Source organism: Zonotrichia albicollis, chromosome 3, assembly GCF_047830755.1.
Source record: "Zonotrichia albicollis isolate bZonAlb1 chromosome 3, bZonAlb1.hap1, whole genome shotgun sequence".
Classification (NCBI taxonomy): Eukaryota; Metazoa; Chordata; class Aves; order Passeriformes; family Passerellidae; genus Zonotrichia; species Zonotrichia albicollis.
The window spans coordinates 106,022,349-106,046,098 of record NC_133821.1 but is presented as its reverse complement, the minus strand read 5'-3'; the positions used below and the strand labels follow the sequence as shown (position 1 = coordinate 106,046,098).

At 37.8% G+C, this 23,750-nt stretch overlaps 1 protein-coding gene across 1 annotated transcript in view; it reads right to left on the bottom strand.

Annotated features, from left to right (window-relative positions):
* LOC141728650 (uncharacterized) overlaps positions 1-16,952 on the bottom strand; it is a 37,876-nt gene extending 20,924 nt beyond the window's left edge. Inside the window, exon 1 of the mRNA XM_074538615.1 lies at positions 16,747-16,952. Within this exon, the coding sequence (XP_074394716.1) occupies positions 16,747-16,952 (206 nt within the window). The remainder of the gene's footprint in view (positions 1-16,746) is intronic.
* Positions 16,953-23,750: the final 6,798 nt, after the last annotated feature.

Here is a 23,750-nt window from a genome sequence, read left to right as displayed (position 1 = left end):
TGAAATTGCATCAGAAATTATTTTGATTTAAAAATTACTTAGCTCTGTATTGCTTCTGACCAGTTGTTATATACTGAAAAAAGTTCTTACACCAGCAGACTTCACTTCTTGCTAATTATGGTGCTTGTCTATGTAGCTCTGAGCTCCAGTTCATGAGGGCAGGAGGCAGCCCCCTTGAAAGCTCCTCAAGTTACAAAAATGGTACCTGTAGCTCATGGTAATCTTTGTGAGCCATTTTAAAAATAGATTGTAACTAAAAAATGTAATGACACGATTTTTGCTCTCTGAAGCAGCGAGAGCACATGTGTTCCAACAGGTCAGGTTTATAGTTTGCTTTTCTCAGCATTTTCCCTGGAAATGGGGCCAATTTGCATCTTTGAGTTTCAGAAGTGGATAAACTGCCATTTAGTTTCCTCTCTTACCCTAAAATTCTTCTTCCTAGTCTCTAGCCTGAACTATCCGTTTTGAATGTTAAGCATGTAGATTCTTGCGTCCATGACTGAAATGAAAATGGTGGCACCCCTGCTTTGGCAGAAACTTTGCAAGGCACTCATTTCATTCTCTGCCTTTTAACCCTGACACTTTGATTTTTCAGTTGTCCTAAATAAGCCATATTTACTGTGACTCTGTGGCTTCCTGCTGCTCTTGTCTGGGTTGTTTTTGCTTGATTGGGGCGCAGTGCTCAGACTTGGTTCCATGACCTCTGTAGAGAACCCCAGGAAAGGCACTGCAGATGTTGGGTGTAAGAGTAATCCTTCTCCTGTCCTGCAGGTTCCATTAATTCTTTTCAGATCCAGACAGTGGCAGTTGTTTTTCTCCAAGACACTTTGGCATTGTGGGTTGTTACACAATTCGCAAGCTGCAATAATCCCTCTTCCCAGCCTTGGCCAGGTGGGATGCATGTAGGCTTGTCACCTACTTGCCTTGATACTAGTTTAAAGCCTTTCCCAAAACCCAGTCAGTAATTGTGAAGAACTTTTAGATTTTTTGGTCGAGAAATAGAGCTGTGACAATGTTGAAGGAAACCGTCACTTGGATAGAAGCTCAGACAGAGTTATTAGCAGCTAGGGTGGTGCAAGGCCTTCTCTTGAGCTGTCAAAATTCACTGCTGATTGCAGCCAATGTAAATAAATGGACTGTGCTTTAGATTTTATTAGCTGACCAGTTTAGTGCTCAAATCCCTGTTAGATGCTATTTGAATAATTAAAGAAGAGGCCTAGAATGTTTTGTAAATAGTGTGTTAGTCTCACTGGGATTGTCTGCTTGTCACTCCTTAAGGAAATAAGCATTTTAATGAAAAAAAACATTGAAATTCAGAATGTGTTAAAATCCATACTTGGAAAAAGCCTAATAGTCATTAGAAAAGAACTTCTCTCACTGTTCATTTTCCACCATTACAAAGTAGTGTGGGCTCAGCTGTAAGAGTTGCAGAACCTTTAATATAATTTTCAACTAAAGGTTAGATGTTTTTGCCATTAATGAGGTTCTCCTAAGTTCTTTACTTTAAATTGAAATTAGTCTCTTGAAATTAGTATTGAGAGGCCTAGCTTGCTGCTAGGACCCCAGGCTGTCACACGTGATTGCTTCAAATAGGATTATTTTTCACTCTATAAAGATTAACTGGGGCTCCTCAGAGCTTTAGTTTCTTGGAGGGAAAAGGAAACAATTCTTCATTGATACTCATAACATCTCCCAGGCTCATGGAAAAATGTGGTATTGGGCAGATCTTAAACAGAAATTGCTGAGCTTAAGAAGTGTGTGGGCTGGAAAAAGAAAGAAGATGGGTGCAGTGTCACTCATTAATTTTTTTCTGTATGAGTGTTCTGCAGCAAGAAGTCCCAGCAGTGCAATAGAGCAACATAAAGGGAAGCTGATTACAAACTAAAACTTCTCTAGTATGTGGTCATATGCAGTTCAGCTTAAACAGCTTTCTACTGAGAAAATCACTGGAGTGTTTTTTGTTTTAACTCCCCAAATAATTCCCTGTTGCAGAATGGTTCTTCCTCATCTGTCCTGGGTAGCCATATTCTACAAAAGACTCCATTGCATTTTAACCCATTTTTACTCACTTTGCTTAAAGAAAAATGAGTTTACTTGCAGGAAAGCAAATTCATAAGAAAAAAAATCCAGCTGTGCATGCTGACAGATGCTCTTGTTTCCAAGTAAAACACAGAGTGGTGGGACATTTATTCATTGTAGAACATAACATATAATTGAACTTGTCTGAGGTAATTGAAAGATCTTGCCTTCCATAGGAAGCAATGACTGTAGGAAGCATTTACTTATATATAATTAAAAATAAAATCATATTGCTTTTTCTCAGATGCAGATCCTACAGCAAAAAAAAAAAAAGTTTTCCAGATAGTGATATGAAGATCCAATGTCAGTCATCTTTAACTGCTTTCTTTTATGAGAACCTGAGAACCTGCTCTAGGTTCTTGTTATTTGACAAATTTCTATAATTTTTATTTCTCTGTTGCCAAGAACAAGACAATTTTACAAATCCATGAGAAAGCAATATATTCCTCTTTCATGAGCACTCTCTTTTAGAAAAAGTATTCCTTAGTTAAAAGGAGGATGGCATTTTCAGGAGAAGGAAGTGTTTTGGCTTGTATGTAACTCTTTTTGTTTGAAGCATAATCATTACAGATATACGTGCATGTTTGCCTGCCACACAGGCACAGACCTATTCCTCTGAAATTCAGTGGAAACATGACTTTTGACATCTCTGTTAGCAGGTCTGTTTCTGCCACAGGCAAAGTTCTCAGTGCTGCCAACTAATTGTCCTTACTTCCTTTATTAGATCCTGCAAAATGTTTTTCTGTCATCCTTGAAAACCTAACTGAAAGAGATTGAAATTGTCCTGGCTTGATTATTTTATTAGGAAAAGAAATGAAAAAAAATGAACGTGGGGGAAATTTGAATTAGCTTGTCAAAGAGGCTGAGACTGTGATCCGGAAGAAGAAGGACAGAGATGTGGGGTGAAACTGGGAAACACATTGGTGGCTGGGAAAAGCTTAACTAATTTGAGAAAAGTAAGGACTAACTGAAGAGAGAGATACTGGAAAAACGTAATTCAACAATGACATGGACAGAGACACAGGCTAGAGCCATGTGAACACTAAGACTTGTTCAAAAAGAAAATGGGCACCAAGAACCATGAGGCAAACAAAATGGAAAAGAAAGATCTGAAGAAGTGCTATAAGAATGGGAGAAAAATCAGGTGTTGTTTGGGATATAAAATGAAGTCAAGGAGACACAGTATAGAAAGAGTGAGAGAGGGAAATGAAAATGGGGGTGGAAAGGAAAGGGATGTAAATGAGGCTAAAACAGAAATAAGGTAAGGTGCTGCAGAGGAGTTAATGGATTTAATGAGGGAAAAGTTGCAAATTATTAGCTGGATCTCTGTCACATCTTTGTGTTCACACATGCTTCTGTTCTTCTAAAGGTGACATTCAGTATTATCTTTTTGATCTGTGACCTTGGGTATCCATTGATCACAGCAAAGTCCAGCTGGGGTGTTTCCATTTTTTTTTCTCAGTTTCTTTGTGCTCCAGGTATATTGCCTCATTTACAGCTGGGCCATTCCATACTATCCAGACATCTATGAAACCCAGCACTGCATTTTATCTTTGTGTTGCTGGGATGAATTTGAAGTCTGATCCCATGACGTCTCAGCACTGACTGTCCATTCCTTGTCCTCCTGGCCACTGTTTTCCAGTTTTCCTGGCAGCTTATTTCTAACATAGCTTTTATTGTTCTGCAGCAGCACAAACAATTGTGTCTGCACATGTGGACCATGTGGAAGGCAGAAATGCCTCAATTAGCACCTCTGTTTATACAGCCTCACCCCAGCAGAAGTCCTGTGGTATGCCAGTGCACAGATACCAGAGCAGATAAAATGATCCTAACTATGCTACAAAACATATTTCCATTGATTTCAGTGGGGGTTAAAAAAATTCTTTTCCCCATGGGGAATGTGGCCTTGCAGATGAAACATTTTGGGTGTATCACTGTGCTCTGCTACCAATAAATAATTTTAAAGGGCATTTTCAAAATGCCTAATCACAATTTACATCAAGAATGACAGTCTTTTAGGGTTGGTACTAATTCTGTTAATACAGGTGGTGAATGAGTTTAATGACTCCACTGAACTTTGATGCCAACAATGCAGGTGCTGATAAAACGCCAAGGGATGGATCTTTTCACATATATCTATGCACACACTTCCTGAAGAAGAGAAGTTTGTTTATGAAGATGGTGCACAAATGACATGTGTTTTTCCAGACTGAGAAACAGCTGATGACTCTAGTTATTTTAATTTAATCTGAAATGATGAAGGTTGGCATAATTTTCCTTGAACTAATGGGTAACTAATCAATTCTTTCAGCTGGTTACAATTATATTTCACTAAGACACACTACTTTGCTACAAGAAATCTGAACTGAGCTGAACTCTACTGTTTAAAATATGACAACTTGTTATTGAAAGGAAAGATTTGTTTTTATCTTTATATTGAACTATTTATTTGAGTTGATTTTTCAAGTAGACCAAAATAGGATTTGAAATCTAAATCTGGAATCCTATGTACCCTAAGCATATGGTACTAGTTTAACTGCAAAATAGTCTAGACAATTTAACAATGCCAAATTAAAAAAAAAAAGAAGAAAGCATTGTGATTATTTTCTTCTGTTTAGCACTTCTAAGGATGCACCTGGAGTGTTTCCATTTTCAGGCTTCCCAGTTAGAAATTGGTAGAAATGGTTAGGAGTCTGTAGTACATAGTGCATGAGGAATTGGACTTGTTTTGACTGATCAGGGAGGCCATGGGGTTTCCATCCATGCACATTTTCAAATCTTGACTGAACACTGTCGTATTCAACATGGTCTATCTGTTAAAACATCCCTGTTTTGAAGAGGGGATTCACCTGGGGATCCCTTCCAAACTTAATTATCTTGTCGTGATATAATGAAAAAATACTGTTAGGCATAGTTACATCAGCCTATCTCCCATTTATTACCTATAAATTTCTTTTATTTGCTTTTAAATATTCAAAAGAGGTCCCATTGCTGCTTACAGGAATAAGTAAGTTACATATAGTTAACGTACTTGACTGAACAGTAAACATTGCTTCCTGAAGGCTCTTCTTTATTTCCTCAGCTTTGCACACATGGGAGATTTAATGACAAAGTCTCTTATTATAACACCTCACTTCTACACTTTTCTACCTGTATTATCCTACATACTGAACGCAGTAACTTGAGCTTTGATAAAACATATATTTTAAAACACTTCAGTTTTCACATTATTTTGTAAGAGGTAGAAAATCCAGCAGTCCTATCTTTCATGCCTTATGATTAGTCATCCTTTCTGATAAGCATATGAATATAATTTTTAATTGGATGGTTTGGCTGGGACTGTACAAATATCAGGGTTTCCCAGGCAGTGGGCTACAGGATGTTTGGGTGGGAAGGGATGTGAGCTGCCCACATCCAGCCACAGCAAGGACCACCCCATCCAGGGGCTCTGTCATAACCCCAGACTGCAATTACGTGGGAGGGGTGTGCTGAACCATGGCTCAGACACATTTAGGGTAATATATGGAGAGAACATGTTTGGAGACAAGATGCTGATGCTCTTGGGAGGACATGTGGAGCTGATGCTTTGGAGATACATGGAAAGGCAGCCTGTAATGGAGAGATGTGTAACAGCAGGTGTGCTTGCTGGAGAAGGCCTTGGTGTTTGTTTATGGGTTTGTTTGGCTGTTTGCATTTTGTTTTTCCCAATTCACAAATCAGCCATTAGAAGTTAGTGTTAGCTGCCAACTAAAGAATTAAACATTCCCCCAGTTGAGACTCTTTTCCCTATATTTATCTTCTAGCAGTTGACCCTTGCTATTCCCTTCCCTGTGCAACAAAGAATTCTCTAGTATGATATATTTCCTTTCTAGCAAAGTATGCCTAAGTTGCATTCAAACTGACCACAAGTCTTTTAGGTGAATCTATAAATATATTAAACTCTTGATGTCTCTGTCACTAGGTCAGCCCTTGAAATTATTAACTGGACATTGCCTATAGACTTTTCAGTTTCCAGTGGTTTCTCAGAAAGCAGTTATCATTGTCAATCCAAAAAAGATGATGTCATGTTTACAGAATAATAATATGGATGAGGAAAATAAAATTAAGGGTTTACAATGAAATATAGCATCTCGTTAGAAGTGCCATTGCAAATTTTTATCTTTACTGGGAGAAGAAAAATGGTTAAAAAGGTTCTTCATGGGTTAGGCAAAAGCAATATTTATTCATCAGATTCTATCAAATTCTTTGCTGCGCTTGCCTTTAATCTATGGGAGTACCCGCAAATGAAAGAAAAAAATCTCAAGGTAGGAAACTGCAAACAAAATGTCACTGAAACAAAATGTATGTGGAAGAATGCATACTTGAAAGTTTTGCTGTTTTGTGTGCATTAAATCAAATCAAGAAGCAGAAAAAAATCATTATCGTCATAATGATTTTTAACACAGTAAGCTCAGCATTTATTGATTTTTTGGGAATTTTGGCACACCTGTTACATGGAGAGAAGAAAAGAATATTTTTCATTGCTAGAAAAAGAAGAGGGATGTACTTAGGCAAAAGTAAACAGAAGCACTCAGTCCTGATGGGAGGAGCAGACATCTGCACTTCATTAGAGGAGAAAGCCCTTATAAGAAATGTTTACCTTAGGGAAGAGAACATTCTTTCTAAATAAACATTGCAACAAGATCTGTTGATACCCTGACCCTGGCTGCCAGGGCCACAAGCAGAGGTCCACAAAGAGCCCATTTTGCAGTCACAGTGCTGCTTTCTTGTATTTTCTTACCAGTTGAAGGATCCTGAAGACATGGGTCTCAGGAGAGGATGTGAAATGAAATCCTTTTGCTGCCTATAGCTGTATAGTATTTCACAATGTTAAAATTTGCAGCTGACAAGACAAAAATATTCTCCCTTCTCAACCCTCCCACCCCCCAAAGAAAGAAGCCCCTAGAAAGCCACCCCAAAATGATGGTAGCAAATTAGACAGTTTTTCATGCAATTACAAGTAGGATGCCTGATCATTAAGAGCAGTTCTTAAAGGCGATAACTTTACATGTATTTAATCTCATTGAATGTGAAGTGTTTAGCATTTAAACATTCCAAAGCAGTTAGGGGTCTAGGGTCATGTTGTGACCACATCACTGAGTGCTGACCATGTCACATTCTTCTCCGAATGGGAGACCTGTTGGGAATTGATTTGTATTGCACTGGAAGAGACACCTACTGAAAATCCCAGAACTTGAGAGGGATAAGGGATAAAATTATTGAGCAAAGGCTGCCCAAAATGAAAGTGGTGACTCCAAACCCATGTTTACTTTCTTCATATACAGTTTTGATTTACTTAACTCTCCTTTTGATCCTTGCAAACTTGTTTTATTGTTTTGCAGTGGTGTGCTGGCAAAATACAGAATACTTCTATGATATTTCATCTGCTTCCACTTCATGGACAGCCACAATTGTTTGAGTGGCTAAACATTTCCAGTTTGATTAGGAGTTTCTTTCTCGTTTTTCCTCTACTAACTCAGATTTTGGGTTTAGATTTTACTTTTCTTTAAATGTTCAGAGCATGGGAATTGTATTCCCGCAAGTATTAGCTGATGCCAGTTGCATCATAGTTGGATGTTTTCCCCTTCTTTTCAACCCACAGACAATGCTAAATTTACCAAATTTAGGTTGAGGGATATAGATATTATCAGAAGTAATTACTTTAAAATAACAATATATGTTTCATTGCATACATCTATATTTGTCTATATGGTACAGCAACACAAAGGAATACAATAAAGTAGCTGCCTCAACACAGGAATTGATGCTATAGATGTTTATAAATGTTAATGCAGGGAAGAAGTTGGGAAAGTGTCTCATGGTCAGTGGAGATTATTTCAGTTTCCTAGGCTCCTTTCCATCATCTTTTCATGTCCACTGCTGGAGAGCAGTCACGAACAAACCAACTTGGATATTCTTACATTCTTTTCTCTACACTTGCAAGAACTTTTTGAGCTGAGCTATATAACACAAACAGACAAGACAGAAAGACAGACAGACACACACACACAGATACACACACAATTCTTCACTTCATGCTATCACTGTGGGAGCAACTATGTCTTTAAACATTTTTATTTTGTCCTTATTCTTAATAGAGAAGTTGGGCTACTCTGGAGTAGTGGTTACTCCTTCACATGTCTCTTGTTTCAGCCCTGTTATAAGAAATTCTTGGTTTTCTTCTATCCTTGACTGTTTCTCTGGCATTAAAGATTATTAGACTAGATGAGAATGGAGTAGAACAGAACATTCCAGTTGTAAGGTACCCACTGGGATAATCTAGTCCAACTGCCTGAGCAATTCAGGGCTCAGACAAAGTTAAAGCATGTTATTATAGAATCTTAGAATCATAGAATTTTTAAGGTTGGAGTAGGCCTTCAAGATCATCAAATCTCACCCCAATTATGGGCATTTTCCAAATACCTATTAAACACTGACAGGCATAGGGCATTGACTACCACTCAGGAATCTGTTCCAGAGTTTGACCACTCCCCAATGTAAAGTAATTCTTCCCGATATCGAGTTTGAACCTCTCCTGGTTCAAACTTGAAACATTTGAAACATATTATTATTGGATGCCCGGTAGAAGAGCCCAACACGTCCATCTTTGCTTCCCCTTCTCAGGAGGTTGTATAGAACAAAGAGGTTATCCCTCAGCCTCTCTTTCTCTGGGGATTCTTCTTCAGATATTAAAATTTCCCTCTCTTTGCTTCCTTGTCCCACCTGTGTGTCAGAGTCCCAGACTTAATTTTTTATGCCAACAATGATCACTTGATTTGCAGGTTTCAGTGGATAATCTCTTTAGTGGCAATTATCCTGCTCCTCACTGAGCTGGTACTTGTCCTAAACAGTGGTTTACAAGGTGAAACTTTTGTGTCTGCAATGCAAGCCCCTGGTTCCTCATGAACCAGTTATTTCCTTATGAACACCAACATATAAAATTTTTAAATTGCCTGCAGTTCCTTAAATGGCCTATTTCAAAATGATAGCTACATGTTGACAATATAGTTGTGTTCAATCTTTAGACGGGAAAAACTGTAAACTCTTTTCAGCGCTTTAACTGTGTCATGTCAGATACAGAGAGATTAATTGTGTCCATTGGCATGCAGAGACTGCAGCAAGAGTTCTCAGGCAAATTCTGCTCACTGCAGTTCTGCCCCTGGAAAAGGTAAAAAAAAACTTGCGAAGAAAAAAAAATCCAGAAACTGCAATTTTAGACCACAGCTAGAGGTCTATAAATGTATATAGCACTCTCTCTATATATATTTATCTACTTATAAATGTATGTAGAGCAATAAACATAGAGCTGAACTACTGGGAGTGGGGCTGAAATGCTCTTATAGTCTCTTTTATACTTTTCCAGCCTGTCCACATTACAGAGTTGCATCAGTGTCTGTGGAATTCCTGTTCTCATGAGGTTTGTGAGGTGAGGTTCTGGGTGCTGTCTATTTTCAGTGAGTGTTAATGAGCTTTCTTTTCCAGTGCATTTTAGAAAGTCACATTTTCTCTTCTGTGTTTTGTTTTCAGGAGCATCAAAGTTCAATATTTTGTGTGAAATTTGTGAAATGTTGTTGAAGAAAAAAACCCAGCATCCTAAAGAAAAAAGATGAAACAAATGTAGAGGTTAAAATTCTAGAACATCTGCCTTTTTTGTAAATGTTGGTAAAAGAGAATGTCAGCTGGGACTTTCCCCTGTGAACCAGCATGGGGCAGTGTTATCCATGCAAACCCAGACCACCTTCACTGGCACAGAAGTCAGCACTAACATCTTTAAGGTTTAGACATAAACATCTGAACAGACTTGGAACCTCTTGCATGTAACTGGATTGGACAAATATAGCTACATAGAAAAGAGAGAAAAAAAAGTTGTCTTCAGCCACAGAAGTGAATGTGTTGCTCTGTGTTATACATTTTAGGAAGCAAAGAGTGTGTCATAATAGCCAGGCACAGGCATTCCCAGTTGTAAGGATGATTAGGATGATGATGACAGAGACGCTAATTAACACTGTGTACCTGAGGATCAAGAAATAGTAAAAATAGTCATGTTCAAGCTCATGCTAAAAAGGTAATAGAGAGAGATGTGGGCTGATGGAGGCAGTGGGTTTTACCAGGTTAGATTGTATGCATCTTTACAAATGAGATCTTTGTGAAAAAATGACAGGATTTTATAAAGGTAGCAAAAGAATTATATAAATGCAACTTTCAGAAGCTGTCTTTATCTGCAGCTTTATTAAGTTCTTTTGCTTCTAATTTGTGTTAGGGATCTGTTTAAATATGGCTAAATTTTATCCCTGAATTCAGGAAAGTCTGCTTATTTAGGTATTAACAGATGACAGCTAAGGTCTCTTCAGTATTAAGAGATGGCAGCTAAGCCCATTACTGATGACATATTTGTAAGCAACTCTCCATAAAAACATTTTCTTGAAAAGCAGCCAAATAAATTCTGCTTTAGAGTTCTATGGACATTGAGGCCCCTATTTTACACACAGGCCAGAATACTTATATGACAACCATGATCACAGCAAAAATGCTAGAAAATATTTTCCCTGAGCCTCGTTGTGCCTTCAGGTGTAGTAGCTCTGCAGCAGCTCATCGGTAGCATTTGGGTGATCAGTCTAATGTGGGGCTTGGGTGGAGTAAGAGTTAGCATTCTGCAGTCACTGCTGATCACCAGAGTGACCAGAGGAAAGAGGGAGCATCCAATGCTGGTGATGTGGGAGAGCTCCTGAACTCTCCTGAAGGCCTGCTGGAGGAGAAAGCTGGAGCAGAGGTGATCCCTGGGAGAAACTGTACAGCCTCACCTGTGAAAGCAGTCGAAAAATTGCGCTTCCATATTGCTTTTTTTGAGTTCTCGCTATAAAGAGCTATTTGGCTTACAAAAAGAACCATTTAGGACTTGTGGCACAAGACAAAAAGTAGAGGAACAGAAACCAGTGTTCTGCAGCAGTATTCACTGGGGCTTATGACTTATTAGTATTTCAGCATTTGCTCTGAAGTTCACTATGTCATTTTCACACTGACATCAACAAACAATGATGCAACTGCATTAACAAACCAGTCATTCTGGGAATCAAAGACATTACCTGCTTTGACCAAGGGCCTTGTTTTGGCTCTTTACCACGCTGTCACAGGTCTCCTTTACACCTCTGTCACTTCAGGAGTCACTGAGGGTGCATGTACATGTGCACTGGGGGAATTTGTCGTGGCAGGATGTCCAAAGGTTTGTTACCAATATCTCTGTAATGATGAATAATGGGGCCTGAACTTGTTCCTGTTTAGCAGCTGCAAAAACAGACCTGGATTCTCCTCTTACCCCCTCTCCACCTGTGACAGATTTTCTGCTCTTGCACATTACTTTCCTTCCTCGTGCAGTAAAATCTTTTGAAGAATAGGCAACATATATGCTTTGATGGTACAGACAAATTTTTTAAGCTCAGGTGTAATAGCTCTGAAGTACAAATTTAGAATACATTTAATTATTAACCACTGCAATTGTTTCATTTGAATATGTTTTTTAGGACTTTTTGGATTGTTTGGATTGAATATATTTTTTAGGTTTTTTTACTCAATGAAATGTGCCACTTGTGAGGGCATGCTTCTAAAAACAGAAATAGAAATATTCAGGGATATTTAGCTTAGGTAAAAAAGGTTTTCTCATTAGAAATAAATAAATATTGATATATATGTTACAGAAGGACTACAAATTTTTCAAATCCCCTTCCATCAAATGATGTCTCTGAATTCTTCTGGTGGCTCTGTGTGTAACTAAAATGTCACAGATGCAGATCTGTCTGACATGACAGTAGTAGCATCTAGCAGTGCCTGTAGAGTCTTCCCCAGACTACTAAATCAGACTGGGAATCCTCAAGATTACAAAAATTTTAAAAGAAAGGTTTTAAAAATTTTAAAAGAGAGGTTTTATCTCATTTAAAAAATGAGATAGGCTACATTGGATGCAACTGCTGTGTTTTGAGTAAAATCAAAACTGGGAAAGAATTGTCATTCTGTAGTTGCTTGTATTAATATTAAAAATGGTGATAAAATTCTGTATTATTTTCCTAGTTAAATATTGATATCAAAAATCAGTTTAAAATTAGAAGAAAACATAAACATATTCTTTCCTCCCAAAAGAAATCGAGCTAGGTGGTGTTGAGGACACCTTCTTGGATCATTGTTGTCTTTGTTCCCTTTTATGATTGGATTTCACTGCTGCTGACAACCGCAGTTAATCTGCTCTGTCTTTTCTTCTTTCCTCCTAACAGCTCTTAAATGGAGACTGTCAGGTATGTCATCACATTTAATTTATCACACATGAAGAAGGTAGTGTTTGCCCAGATGATCTGACAGGGGATTTAGGATGCTGCTAATTTGTGGACTGCTGACAAATTGAGAAGCTGGCAAAGCACTGCTTGGACAAAAAAAAAGAAAAAAAAAAAGAGAAGCTAAGCCATTTTTTTTCTTCAAATAAACTGTGGATAATATTGCTGGGTCTGTTTTATATTCCTAAAAATTAACAGGAATGAAAAGTCAGGAAAAGATAATTATTAAAATTGATACCAAAACATGTTTAGGAACCATCTCCTGTATAAAAAAAAATAATAATAAGGTGGCTCTGTGATTCAACCTATGTTTTTTAAAAGACATTTACAAATAGAATTGGTAAATGAATACTTTTAATAATAGCCAGGTTTCTGTGATATAATATCCCTCAGATGAAATTATGTGACTCTGGGAGCAAGAACACAGTGAGGAAACACAATTAAATTTAAATATTTTGAGAAGAAACTAAGAAATGAGATTTGAGAATAGGAAAAAAAGACTTCAACATTAACAGTACATTTTCTGTAATGTGATACAGAACACAGAAAACCAGACACTTTTTGTCTTGTTCTATCCCAAAATCAAATGGTAATATTAACATAATTTTTTTCACTTACAAAGCTATGAAAAGGCATCTGTAGTTTTTGAAATAATTAGGTTCTTATATACTCAACACATTTTTTAAAAAAAATTAGCCCGCTTCATGAAACTTTTTTCCCCTCTGGAATCAATGTCGTGGTGCCATGAAAACAAGAAATAATTAAATGTCTATATTAAAAGTATTTACAAATGCTTTAAGCCTAATTTTTTACAAAAATTGAAGGGAGATAACTTTTAAAAATGACGTTCGTATGTTAAAAGCAAGGGCGCGTCAGAGCAACATACATCAGAGCAAGGAAGGGATATAGAAAAACCCGTTCTGTCCTGACACCCCAGAGGAACCAGCCCCTGGCAAATTCACACTTGTGGTTTGAACACAACAGAGGTTATGGAATGCAAAGTAGCACAGTACTGCCAACTTCCAGCAAAAAGTCCCAACTAATTGGGCCAGACAGTGAAAAAAGGGAAAAAAAAAAGCGAAAGACTTCACATCGTCAGGGAGGATAATTTGTAGCTGAGTCTCTCAGGTTGGATTGCTTGTGCTGTGTCTGTGGTACATATTTTCAGCACAGCCTGAATTACTTTTGCAGAATTGCCCTGGACAATCCATTTGTTTAAAAGTACGGAGTCTTAAGTGTTCTTTAGAAGAATGAACAGACGGTGCAGTTTGAAGGAATGTTATTTAAAAATGCTTTTGGCTGGGCCTGGTGCCTCAGTCTAGTCACAGCAAGTTGTATTTGATTGTTGCACTGAAATTATGCTAAAATCCCTCTGGTGAAGAGGCATTTGTGTTGCTTAGGGAGAAAGCCTGGGTAGAACTGGACTTAAAATTTCTCCTTTGGTCTTGCCCTTGGAGAAGAATTCTTTGCTACAGCACTTTACCAGACCTTGGAGCTAACCTCAGACTTCACTGACCTTCTATTGCCTTCCACCATCTCCTTGTTCTGCCACCCTGGCAGGAGCTAAGGATTTGCCATCCTTCTCCTCAGGCTAAAGGTCTGGGTCTCAAGAAGCATCTCGAGTCACACAGGGTACTGGGAGGGCCCAGCACTGGGGCCACATCAGCCACATGTGCTATCTACTGAGTAGGATAGGAATCAGGAGTGTGCCCAGTGCTTGCTTACATTGATACATTCTGTGATCATTACATGATCATATTCTGTCTGCTCTTTGAAAATGGCAAAATTCTTTGTAATTTTTCATGTAGAGCATACAAGGAGTAACATAACAACAGCAAATTACATAAAGTAAACAGCAAAAAAAAAATTAAAATCTATATGCCATTTGTGTAGCTTGACAACTGATGAAATTAATTTTGTATAGCACTTTCTACAATTGCTTTGTCACATGTCAAAATCAGAAAAGGATACATAGTGCTATGCACGAAACCGGTGGCACCACTAGTTCAAAGTGAATTGTATCAGAAATAAATAATCCCTTAGCAAAACAATCAGGACAACTGTTACACAGAAAAAAATAAAGCCAAATATCTCAAATCCGTTTTTAAAAACTTTTTCAAACCATAGACACTGAATCTACATATGCAAAATTTAAATTTGACTTCTGAACAATTCTTTCCTAGCAAGTAAACTATGTCTTCTTCTGAAGACATAGTTTACTTGTTTTACTTAATTTAAATTTTGAATAGTTTTGGTACTATTAGCTATTATTGCAACAGAAAGGAAAGTTTAAGGGAGGTTATGTAAGAGCCACACATGAGTTAAAAGTTTGCAGCTTTGGAATTTTGTTGATACGGATGGTCTGCTTTAGAACATTCTAAAATAATGCTTTTCATCTTTTAAACATATGAACTGAAGTGTTAAAACCTCTTAGGACACCTAGGTGGACAAAACTTCAGGATGAAACTCCATTTATGGATGATATTTCCATGAGTATTGCTAGAAAAATCCCCAACTTATGAAATAGATCTTCTCTAAAATAGGGAAGAAATCATCATGAGAGAGGACAGAAATTAGAGGGAAATTAAAATAAAAAACCTCCCTCCTAATATTATGCTCCCAGCTGCGCTCTTGGAGGCTTAATTTCAGTCCAGCAACTGAAACCAGCTTCTTTAATTGCATCAAGCCCTTCCCAGCCTCCGTGGCTCTCTGGGGCTGGTGTCTCTTGCAGCACTTCTGAAGCCTGGCTGTGCATCATCTCCCTCCTCAGGCTCTGCTTGTGTTTGATGGTTTGTTTCCCCTTGCTCAGCCTCTTCTCCTGCCAGCCCACCCTGCCTGCTGGATGAACATTTCAGCATTTCTTCATGTAATGCTGTTTCCAGTCCAGTCCATTGGGTGGGACAGGCAATCACCTTCCTTTCCACTGTCTTACATGATTAGAAATTGTTTTTCTTTATTACATTGAGCAATCTCAGTTAATTCAGTCTCTTTTTGAACCTTCTAAGTTGCTAGTCATTGATAATTTCAACAGTCTGTTCCCTGGACTTTCTTTCCACAGTCAGTCCAAGTTCTGCTTAAAGCAAAAGTGCTTTAAGCACAAGAAAAGATCTAGAGCTGAAATGTATAAGGCAATGGCAAGGCTGATTTTTAAAATGCCACTTCTTGATTCTTTCTGGGAGATTCTCTAGGCTTTCCTGTAGGTGTAATTGCCTTGTGAAGTGCCTATCTTGACATGCATCACTGTCTCTTCTCTTGGTACAATGAAACAGCTGCATCTTCAAAGCTTCAGACAAGAAACGGAATATAGGATAGATGAAGTGTAACACCCAAGATATACTGAATTGAAATATTCTAATTTTGGCTCCACCATGTTTTTTTTACATCAGATTAATGCTTTTACAGCTTCGTCACAAGACTTGCTTCTTAAACTGAAGGTTTAATTGTAAAATTTTATTTTCAGCATAAATAGTTTTTCAAAGAAGTTCACACCTTCCAAACTTGAACACATTGGAAAATGATTTCTGTGGTATCCTAGCACTGTGCCCTAAAAATACCTTTCCCAAGTAAAAAACCCTGCCTCTGAGGGGCAGGAAATTTTACTCTAGGTTTAAAGCAGTGCTAATACTTCCCTATATCTTCCAAAGGGTGCTGGACACATTTATATGGGGTGTGAACAGAAGGAGATTACATCTCCTTCTGAAGTCTGTGTGGATAAGTTGTGTGGAGTACTGAAATACACCCAAACTCCAAAATATTTACGAGGCATAATTCTTTTGTAGGGTGTCTCTGTGGAAGCAATTGTGAGGACTACTAGATGCCCATACGGCTCTGGCTTTTGCAGCCCACAGAGAATTGAGTTCTTGTGTGTATATGCCATTGTATGACAGCTAACATACAGCCAGAGCCTTGCCAACCTTATACTTTAAAAATGGTGAGTCATGATCTCAAGGCATGAAAGAGCTTTGTGTGATGGGATCCCCAGTCAAGCCGGTGCCTTCGGCTGGAGCTGCTCCACCCCTAAAATGGAGCAGCTCTCTGAAGCTAAGCCTATGCCAAAAGACACTGAACATTTCCAATCCCTAGAGGTGTACTTCAATAAAATCCAAAAATAGTAAGGTGAAACATGGCCATTCTTTCCAGAGAGAAAACTCAAAATTGCTGGTGAAATTGGCTAAAAATGAATGTTGAAAACACTTATTGCTTTTCTCACTTGCATCCTGGCAGTTTGGGATTTTTTTTTTTTTTTTTGCTTTCCTTTCAGTCCAGCAACCTTTGGTGGTTTCCTGAGTCGCAGAAAACATACACTGACCCTCTGAGATCTCCAGGAAAGCCTTCTGGAGGAGTCCTGTGGTCCTCTTGATTCCTTGGTTGCTCCATGCATGCCGATCCATTGGTCTGCTCTTGCAGTTGGACACATCTGGCTGCAGATGTTCCCTTTTCCATTGAAAGAGAAGGAATCTCCCCTACCTCCTGAGAACTTCTGCTGGTCTGAAGGCAGCAGCCAGGAAGCAGCATGTGGTCATCGTTCTCCCAGACTCTAGCAGAATGTACAGTATGTGGTGACCTGAAAACAAAGTAATTAAACTGCCATACCCATCTGTCATCACTTTTCCAGTGAGATGAGATTTAAGGAAAACTTTTTTTCTGAGCAGTGAAATCAATGATATCTGATTTTCTGAAGATTTATTCCTCTCTTTGCAATCCCACACATTTCAGTAATCCTATTTTTCCTGTTAGAGCCCCAAGGTAAGCACTATTCCTGTTTTGGAGCTGTGTGCCTGTTGATCTGTCTGGCCAGCAAGCACACACTGTTTGTCCAACAGGAAGTTGCAAAAAATTCAATGCATAAATATAGAGATTTGGTTTATTTTCCACATACATCAGGAAGTTTTCTCTAAACCAAGCTGATTTTCATGACACTTATGGAATTATCTGTTGGGAACTTCAACATTTTTTTTTCACCTACATAAAACTGGCTAATAGTTTCCAAAATTACTAGAAAGGGAGGGGCAGATAGTTGGACAGAAATATACACTGAAAGACAACAAGATGTGATATGCATATTAAACCAATTTCCAGATGGCACTGAATGAAAATACTGAACAGCTTACGGTATTTTTTATTTATGTCTTCCTTAATAACCCTTTATTGCTCATTTTGCTGCCTCTTAAAAATTTTAATGTATTTTCTTTTAGTGAAAGCTAAGGTTAATCATTGGATTGAAATACTGCACTGCTGTCTATAACTTAAAATAAACAAATGCAATAGTTGTGACAAGACAATATCTGGCAGGACTTTTTCTCTGAAGTTCTGCTCACAAGGAATAAAGGCTATCAAAGCAGGCATGTCTTGTTTTATCCCTACTTTTTTCTCCTTTCCATTTGAACAGACATTTTACTATAGTATCCAGAGCTCAGGCAGTTGCAAAAATTTATGTAGTATTTGTAACATGCATTACATTTATTGTTTTTGTAATTCAATTAAAAGACTTTACAACCAAAATTCAGAAATTCCTGGAACTGTATTTTCTGTAATGTTAGCATTCTCACAGAGTGTTTTCACAATGATCAGAGAAATAAAAAATGTGTTAGTTATGTGTTATTGTACTTACTATTCTGCTAAGAGGTTTAGGACTCTTGCAAAATAGGAGCATATAAATTTTCTCCTCTAAATAATAAAAAAGGGGTATATTTTAAAAATAGAAGGTGAATATAATGTTTAGCTGGAAAAAATCTCAACAAATTAGAGGGATTGAATAGGGGAGGGAGGAAGGGAGGGAGGGAGGGAGGGAGGAAGTGGCGGAAGGAAGTGGCGGAAGGAAGGAAGGAAGGAAGGAAGTGGCGGAAGGAAGGAAGTGCGGAAGGAAGGAAGGAAGTGGCGGAAGGAAGGAAGGAAGTGGCGGAAGGAAGTGGCGGAAGGAAGTGGCGGAAGGAAGTGGCGGAAGGAAGGAAGGAAGTGGCGGAAGGAAGGAAGGAAAGAAGGAAGGAAGTGGGGGAAGGAAGTGGCGGAAGGAAGTGGCGGAAGGAAGTGGCGGAAGGAAGGAAGTGGCGGAAGTGGCGGAAGTGGCGGAAGTGGCGGAAGTGGCGGAAGGAAGGAAGGAAGGAAGGAAGGAAGGAAGACATAAAAAAGGGGGTTTTATATAAAAGGGTTTTTAAAAGCTCCTGAAGAAGTCAGTGTAATAGGTTCCACTACATTCTTGTATTTGTCCTTGTAGAACTTCTGCAAATTTGTTTCTTGACTGTAATATCAATTAGTAGCTTGTTTCTCTACTTAACATTTGCATAGAGATGTGAAGCAAGGCAGAATGCAAATATTGGATCTAAGGCCAGAGTAAATTCAAATGTCAAGTGTTATTTGAAAACTAAGTGGAAAATGACTGCCTGAAAAAAGTTTAATATGAAATGTTTTCTCTTCCCTTCAATGCCTGTAATGTGTACATATATGCTTACATTTGTATTATGGGGAACATTATATTATGTTTGCCACTTTTACAAGATGTGGCAAACACAGTATAATATAAAGTCCTATCAGCTGTTCTTCATTATTCTGAATAACCCTGGCAATACAAAGAAATCTATTACAGTTCCCACCAGTGCCAGTGAGGTTTAAGTAAATCTCATTGGAATCAATACATTTTTCCTAAAAAGCTCATGTATTATGTTTTAAGATGCTCATTTAAAGATAATCTTTTTAGAGTTCATCATCTTTTTATAGACAACTTTTTAGTTTAGTTTACTTATTGCAGAGAAGATAAATTGGACACGAAAATATTACATGAACAAGTGATATAGTAAAAGTTCCCTGCTATGTGTTTTGGGTGAAGTAATAAAGTTTGAGCCACCCAAGGTTACCATTTGACAGACATATGTTTTGTGAGTTTGCATGCTGACTGAAAGGCCATTGTGGTTTGGGAATAGAACTCAATTTAGTGCTCCCACTGAAAGGAAACACTGGCTGCTCCTCTCCTCCAGCCACCTCTGATGAGAGAGTAGAAAGGCAGAGATCCTGAGTTAAGAACAATTTACAGGAAATAGCATTGAGATAAGAAAGAGAACAGTAACGACAACAGTATTCATAAAAAAAGTGTACAAAAAGATGATTTACTTGTGAGAGTGCTCACTGACCGACCAGTCTGGCATCACGTGAGGTCAAGATAAGGACAAAGGTGGCAGACCCTCTGCACATCACTTTTTTCTTACTGACCTGCTCCTTCTTGGAAGTGAGAATCCCTTACTTTGTCCTTACAGTGGTGACATAAGGTGGTATAAAACAGTAACCTAGACATGCCCACACGGCTCCACACACTGTCTCTTCAAGGCTACTGCAAAAAATGGACTCTGTCCTTCCACACTGGGAGGAATAAAACAGACTAAAAAATTGACACTTTTGGGGCATGGGGCACATGAGGGTGCTAACCAAGATCAAACACTAGCATAATTTTAATGGCACTTAATACAGGTCATATATTGATAGCAAGGCTACCAAGAGCTAGCAAAACAAACATCTGGTCTTCTTTGAAATGTGTTCCAGTTTTCCCCCCATATTTTCAATCTTGTCTGTCTTTGAGTTGATTTTGAATGTTGCCTAGTAACATCTTCTTTTAGCATTATAGAAGCATGCATAGTCTTGCTGTATTTCTTTCATGCTAGAGACAAACCACAACATCAAACAGAAAGTCCAAATGCTAGTATAAGCACGAATACAGAAGGGGAAGAACCTATGCTCATAAGAGCTGTTCATCAAGTAGTTAAAGACACTATTAAGTGTTGAAAGTGTTAAAAATATGAGCTAGAATTACAGAAAATTTCGAAATTTTCTTTATGTCATATGGTGCAATCAAGAGTATAAAGCGTCTGCAAGACAAAAGGGCATTTCTGGAGTGAGATGAAAAACCTCCAAAGATATATGAGGAAATAGGATAAACTGGAATGTACAAATCATTTGAACACTTGCTGACTAAAGTAAGAATCAGTGATGAATAGTGTGGAACTAGCTCAGCTACCTAAAAATCTATTAATTTATAATTCTTTCCTGAGACTAGGAATCTGAAGAGCTGGCAAGTGACTAGGGATGGTAGTTTCTGCTTGTATAGCTACTAGTATAAGGTGATAAAGGTACACTTTTTTTAAATACTTTTATTCTGTACACTCTCATCTTGAAACTTTGGAAATCCATTTCAAAGAATAATGAAGAGTGTATTTTATGCTAAATTGCTACAAAATATAGCACAGACTGAGAACCCAAACTAATGCTTCTGTAGTCAAGAAAATATAAAATAGTGTATGTTAAAACATAATATTCTTATGCCAAACAAATGAATACCACAACTTTCTTGTGTCAAATCTTGTGATGAAAAAACTATCAAAGAAAGTTAGGTAGACTACATAAACATATTACTTGTTATAGGAAATAATGTATTTATATTACTGCAAACTATACATTGGATGATATGTATTTATATTACTTTATAATATACATTGCCTAGATAAGAAATGTTCAAATAAGATGAATTTCAGGACATACAATATGCTTATCAGTATATTAATGTTGTTCAGGCTGAAGATAAAACAGAGGAAGATGCAATATTTGTGTTGCACATTACCCTTCATTATTACGTTTTTGTAATTACATTATTTGTACATGCTGTTTCTAAGTATATTTCACCTAAGCCTCTAGAATGCTTAGAAAGATGCTTCCTGACATTATTCTCTAAATCCAAAGAATTAAAGTGACAAAGATATCATTTGTATTTTGGAGACATAGAAAATAACTTTGGAAATATAACACCTTTTCCATTTTGGAGTAGGCAATAGTTGAAATAAAAAACCTGAGTAATTTGTTTTGTGTTAAAGTTCTTGCAAAACTGAGATATACTATAAATTGAACCCAAAACTTATAGGTCATAAACTTTCTTCCCTGGTGACATTAGAGGATGGAAAAGCAGAAATTCTCACCAGGTTCTACAAAGTGATAAAGGTGAGATGTGCCTCAGGAGAGGCTGGGCTTACGTGCAGGAGAGGCCTGAGTGGTAGAAACATGATGAGCTCCATGAGGCCAGAAGTCAAGGTGAGAACAGAGCCAGAGCTCCAGTCCTGCAAATCTGACTCATGGTGGTAGAGGAGTGCAGAACTGGAGGCATGACCTCTTCATTCAAACACTGGGATCTGCAGTATCCTCATTCTTCATGGGAAACCAGCATGAGCTTCGCACAGTGCCACTCACAATCCAGCAGGAATCGGGTCTTCGTGGAAGCTCAGAATATCCTGCTTTGGTGTGGTGAGATGTTTCTGTCCCATGAATGCACTGACAGTGATGCAGCAAGGGCTTGGCTTCTCCTGGCCATCGCCATTGCCAGACTGGATACGTGGCTAGCTAAGCCTTTAGTGTGAGCCAATGCAGCTGTTCTTATGTTTACATTGCTAAGTGCAACTCTTTATCCATAGCTAACATGAATTATAAGGGATGTGTGAATATATTAATTAGGGCACATGTAGACAACTCCTCAAGATGTATAAACTGGTCCTGCTCCATCCACTCTGTGAATTTGCACCTGATTAAGAACTACTCAGAATACACAATTCTCTGTTGAAAACAGTGCAACACAGAGGCACAGTTCTATAAAATATGAATATGAATGTTAAATTTTCTGAGGTGTCTAGTTTTATGACTAGTCAGTCTTGAAATATCTGAATGAAGTCAGATTTCATGACAGCAGAGCATGAAACATTTAGGCAAATTTCAAGAAACATAGAATGATTAATAACTAATTAAATTTCCATTACAAACTGTAAGAAAACTCATGTGAGGGGTTTCCAATGAAATATGGATATAGATTAAGTTCAGATGTAAGAATATTTTGTTATGAACATAAGACTTGGCCCATATTTTCTAAGTTTTGCAAATAGAATTCCAGCAGAGACAACATAAACCAGTCTGCGGCTCAAGTAAGAAAAGAAGTAGAAATTCACCTGAAAATTTTTGTCCTGATTTCAGAAGTAAAGTCCTGAGAGATAAGGCTGTGTAAAGCAAGAGTAAGGAAACTTTTACTAGAAATTAGTGAAATCTGACAATTTGTATCCAAATGCTTTCCTGCATGGGACTGATTGAGCTGTGCAGATGTCAAAACCTGTGCTTAAAATAATATACAACTTGTCTTTTGAATTGGGGCAGAATTACAATGGGAAGGGAGAACTCAAGAAGTTTAAATATAAATACTATCTGTCTCATCCATGAATTCATGAGTTTTAAAACAAAAATAAACAAAAAGTTTTTTTGTGAGAATAGCTAATCTTAGGAGAATTCTACGCATAAGCTTTCAAAACTCTCAAGAAGTGTGTAACACTTTGGCGTTTCTAAACATTCAGAGTAACTCTGCCTTCCTGAAATGACTGCTGTGCACCACGTAGTGCACAAACCAAACTTTCTTCCAAGAACACTACCATCATTTCTTGGAACAAAGAATTACGAGCAAGTGTAGATGTGTAAGAAGTTATTGGAGGAAAGCCAGTGGAGTGAAGGGTGTGAGGCAAGAGTCTTCTGAAGGTAGTGGACCACTCGAGCTGAAACAAACATCAAGGAAGCCAAAAAATCTAATAATTTCTGGAGGGACTACTCAAAGCTCTGAGACTTGCACGTCTCTTCTTTCAGTTCTTTTTTTAGAACTTTCAAAATCTGATACCCACAAATACTTTTCCTAAACATTGTTGGCGGACCTTGAATTCTTTTAGAGGTAAATATGTTTTATCTGTGTAACATTTGTTTTCTGACAGACAAAATAGCCGTTTTATCACTTTAATTTAATTATTTTGATATAAATAACAGGTTTGGAAAGGACAGATAGAGCCTAGTTTGTCTGGAGGGTGGACACCAATCCAAATGGAGGAAAGGAGTAATAGTTACCAAGCCTGGATGAGCTCTTTTCCTATAGTGTACTTTAACAATTTCAGAAGATTTGATCTCCAATACTCTAAAACCTTGTTCTACGTGATATTTATCTAAAACAGACATGAGCAGAAACAGATGTTGTTGGCTTTTTCTCTCTGCATGGAAGGCATAGAATTTCTGTAGAATAAAAGATATGGAATCCAAGAAGAAACATATTTTCTTGGTCCACACATTTTCTACACTTGATCTGCTAAAATGCAATTTTGTGATTGCCAGATGTGTTCACTTTGAAATAGTAGATATGGAATAAAATAGCCATGGTGGGAAAACATTTGAAGGTGGCATCAAATACAATCTGATTTATAGACTGTTAAATTCCACAAAAAATGAAATACGCAGGTATTTCAATTGCTTTTATGTATAAATAGG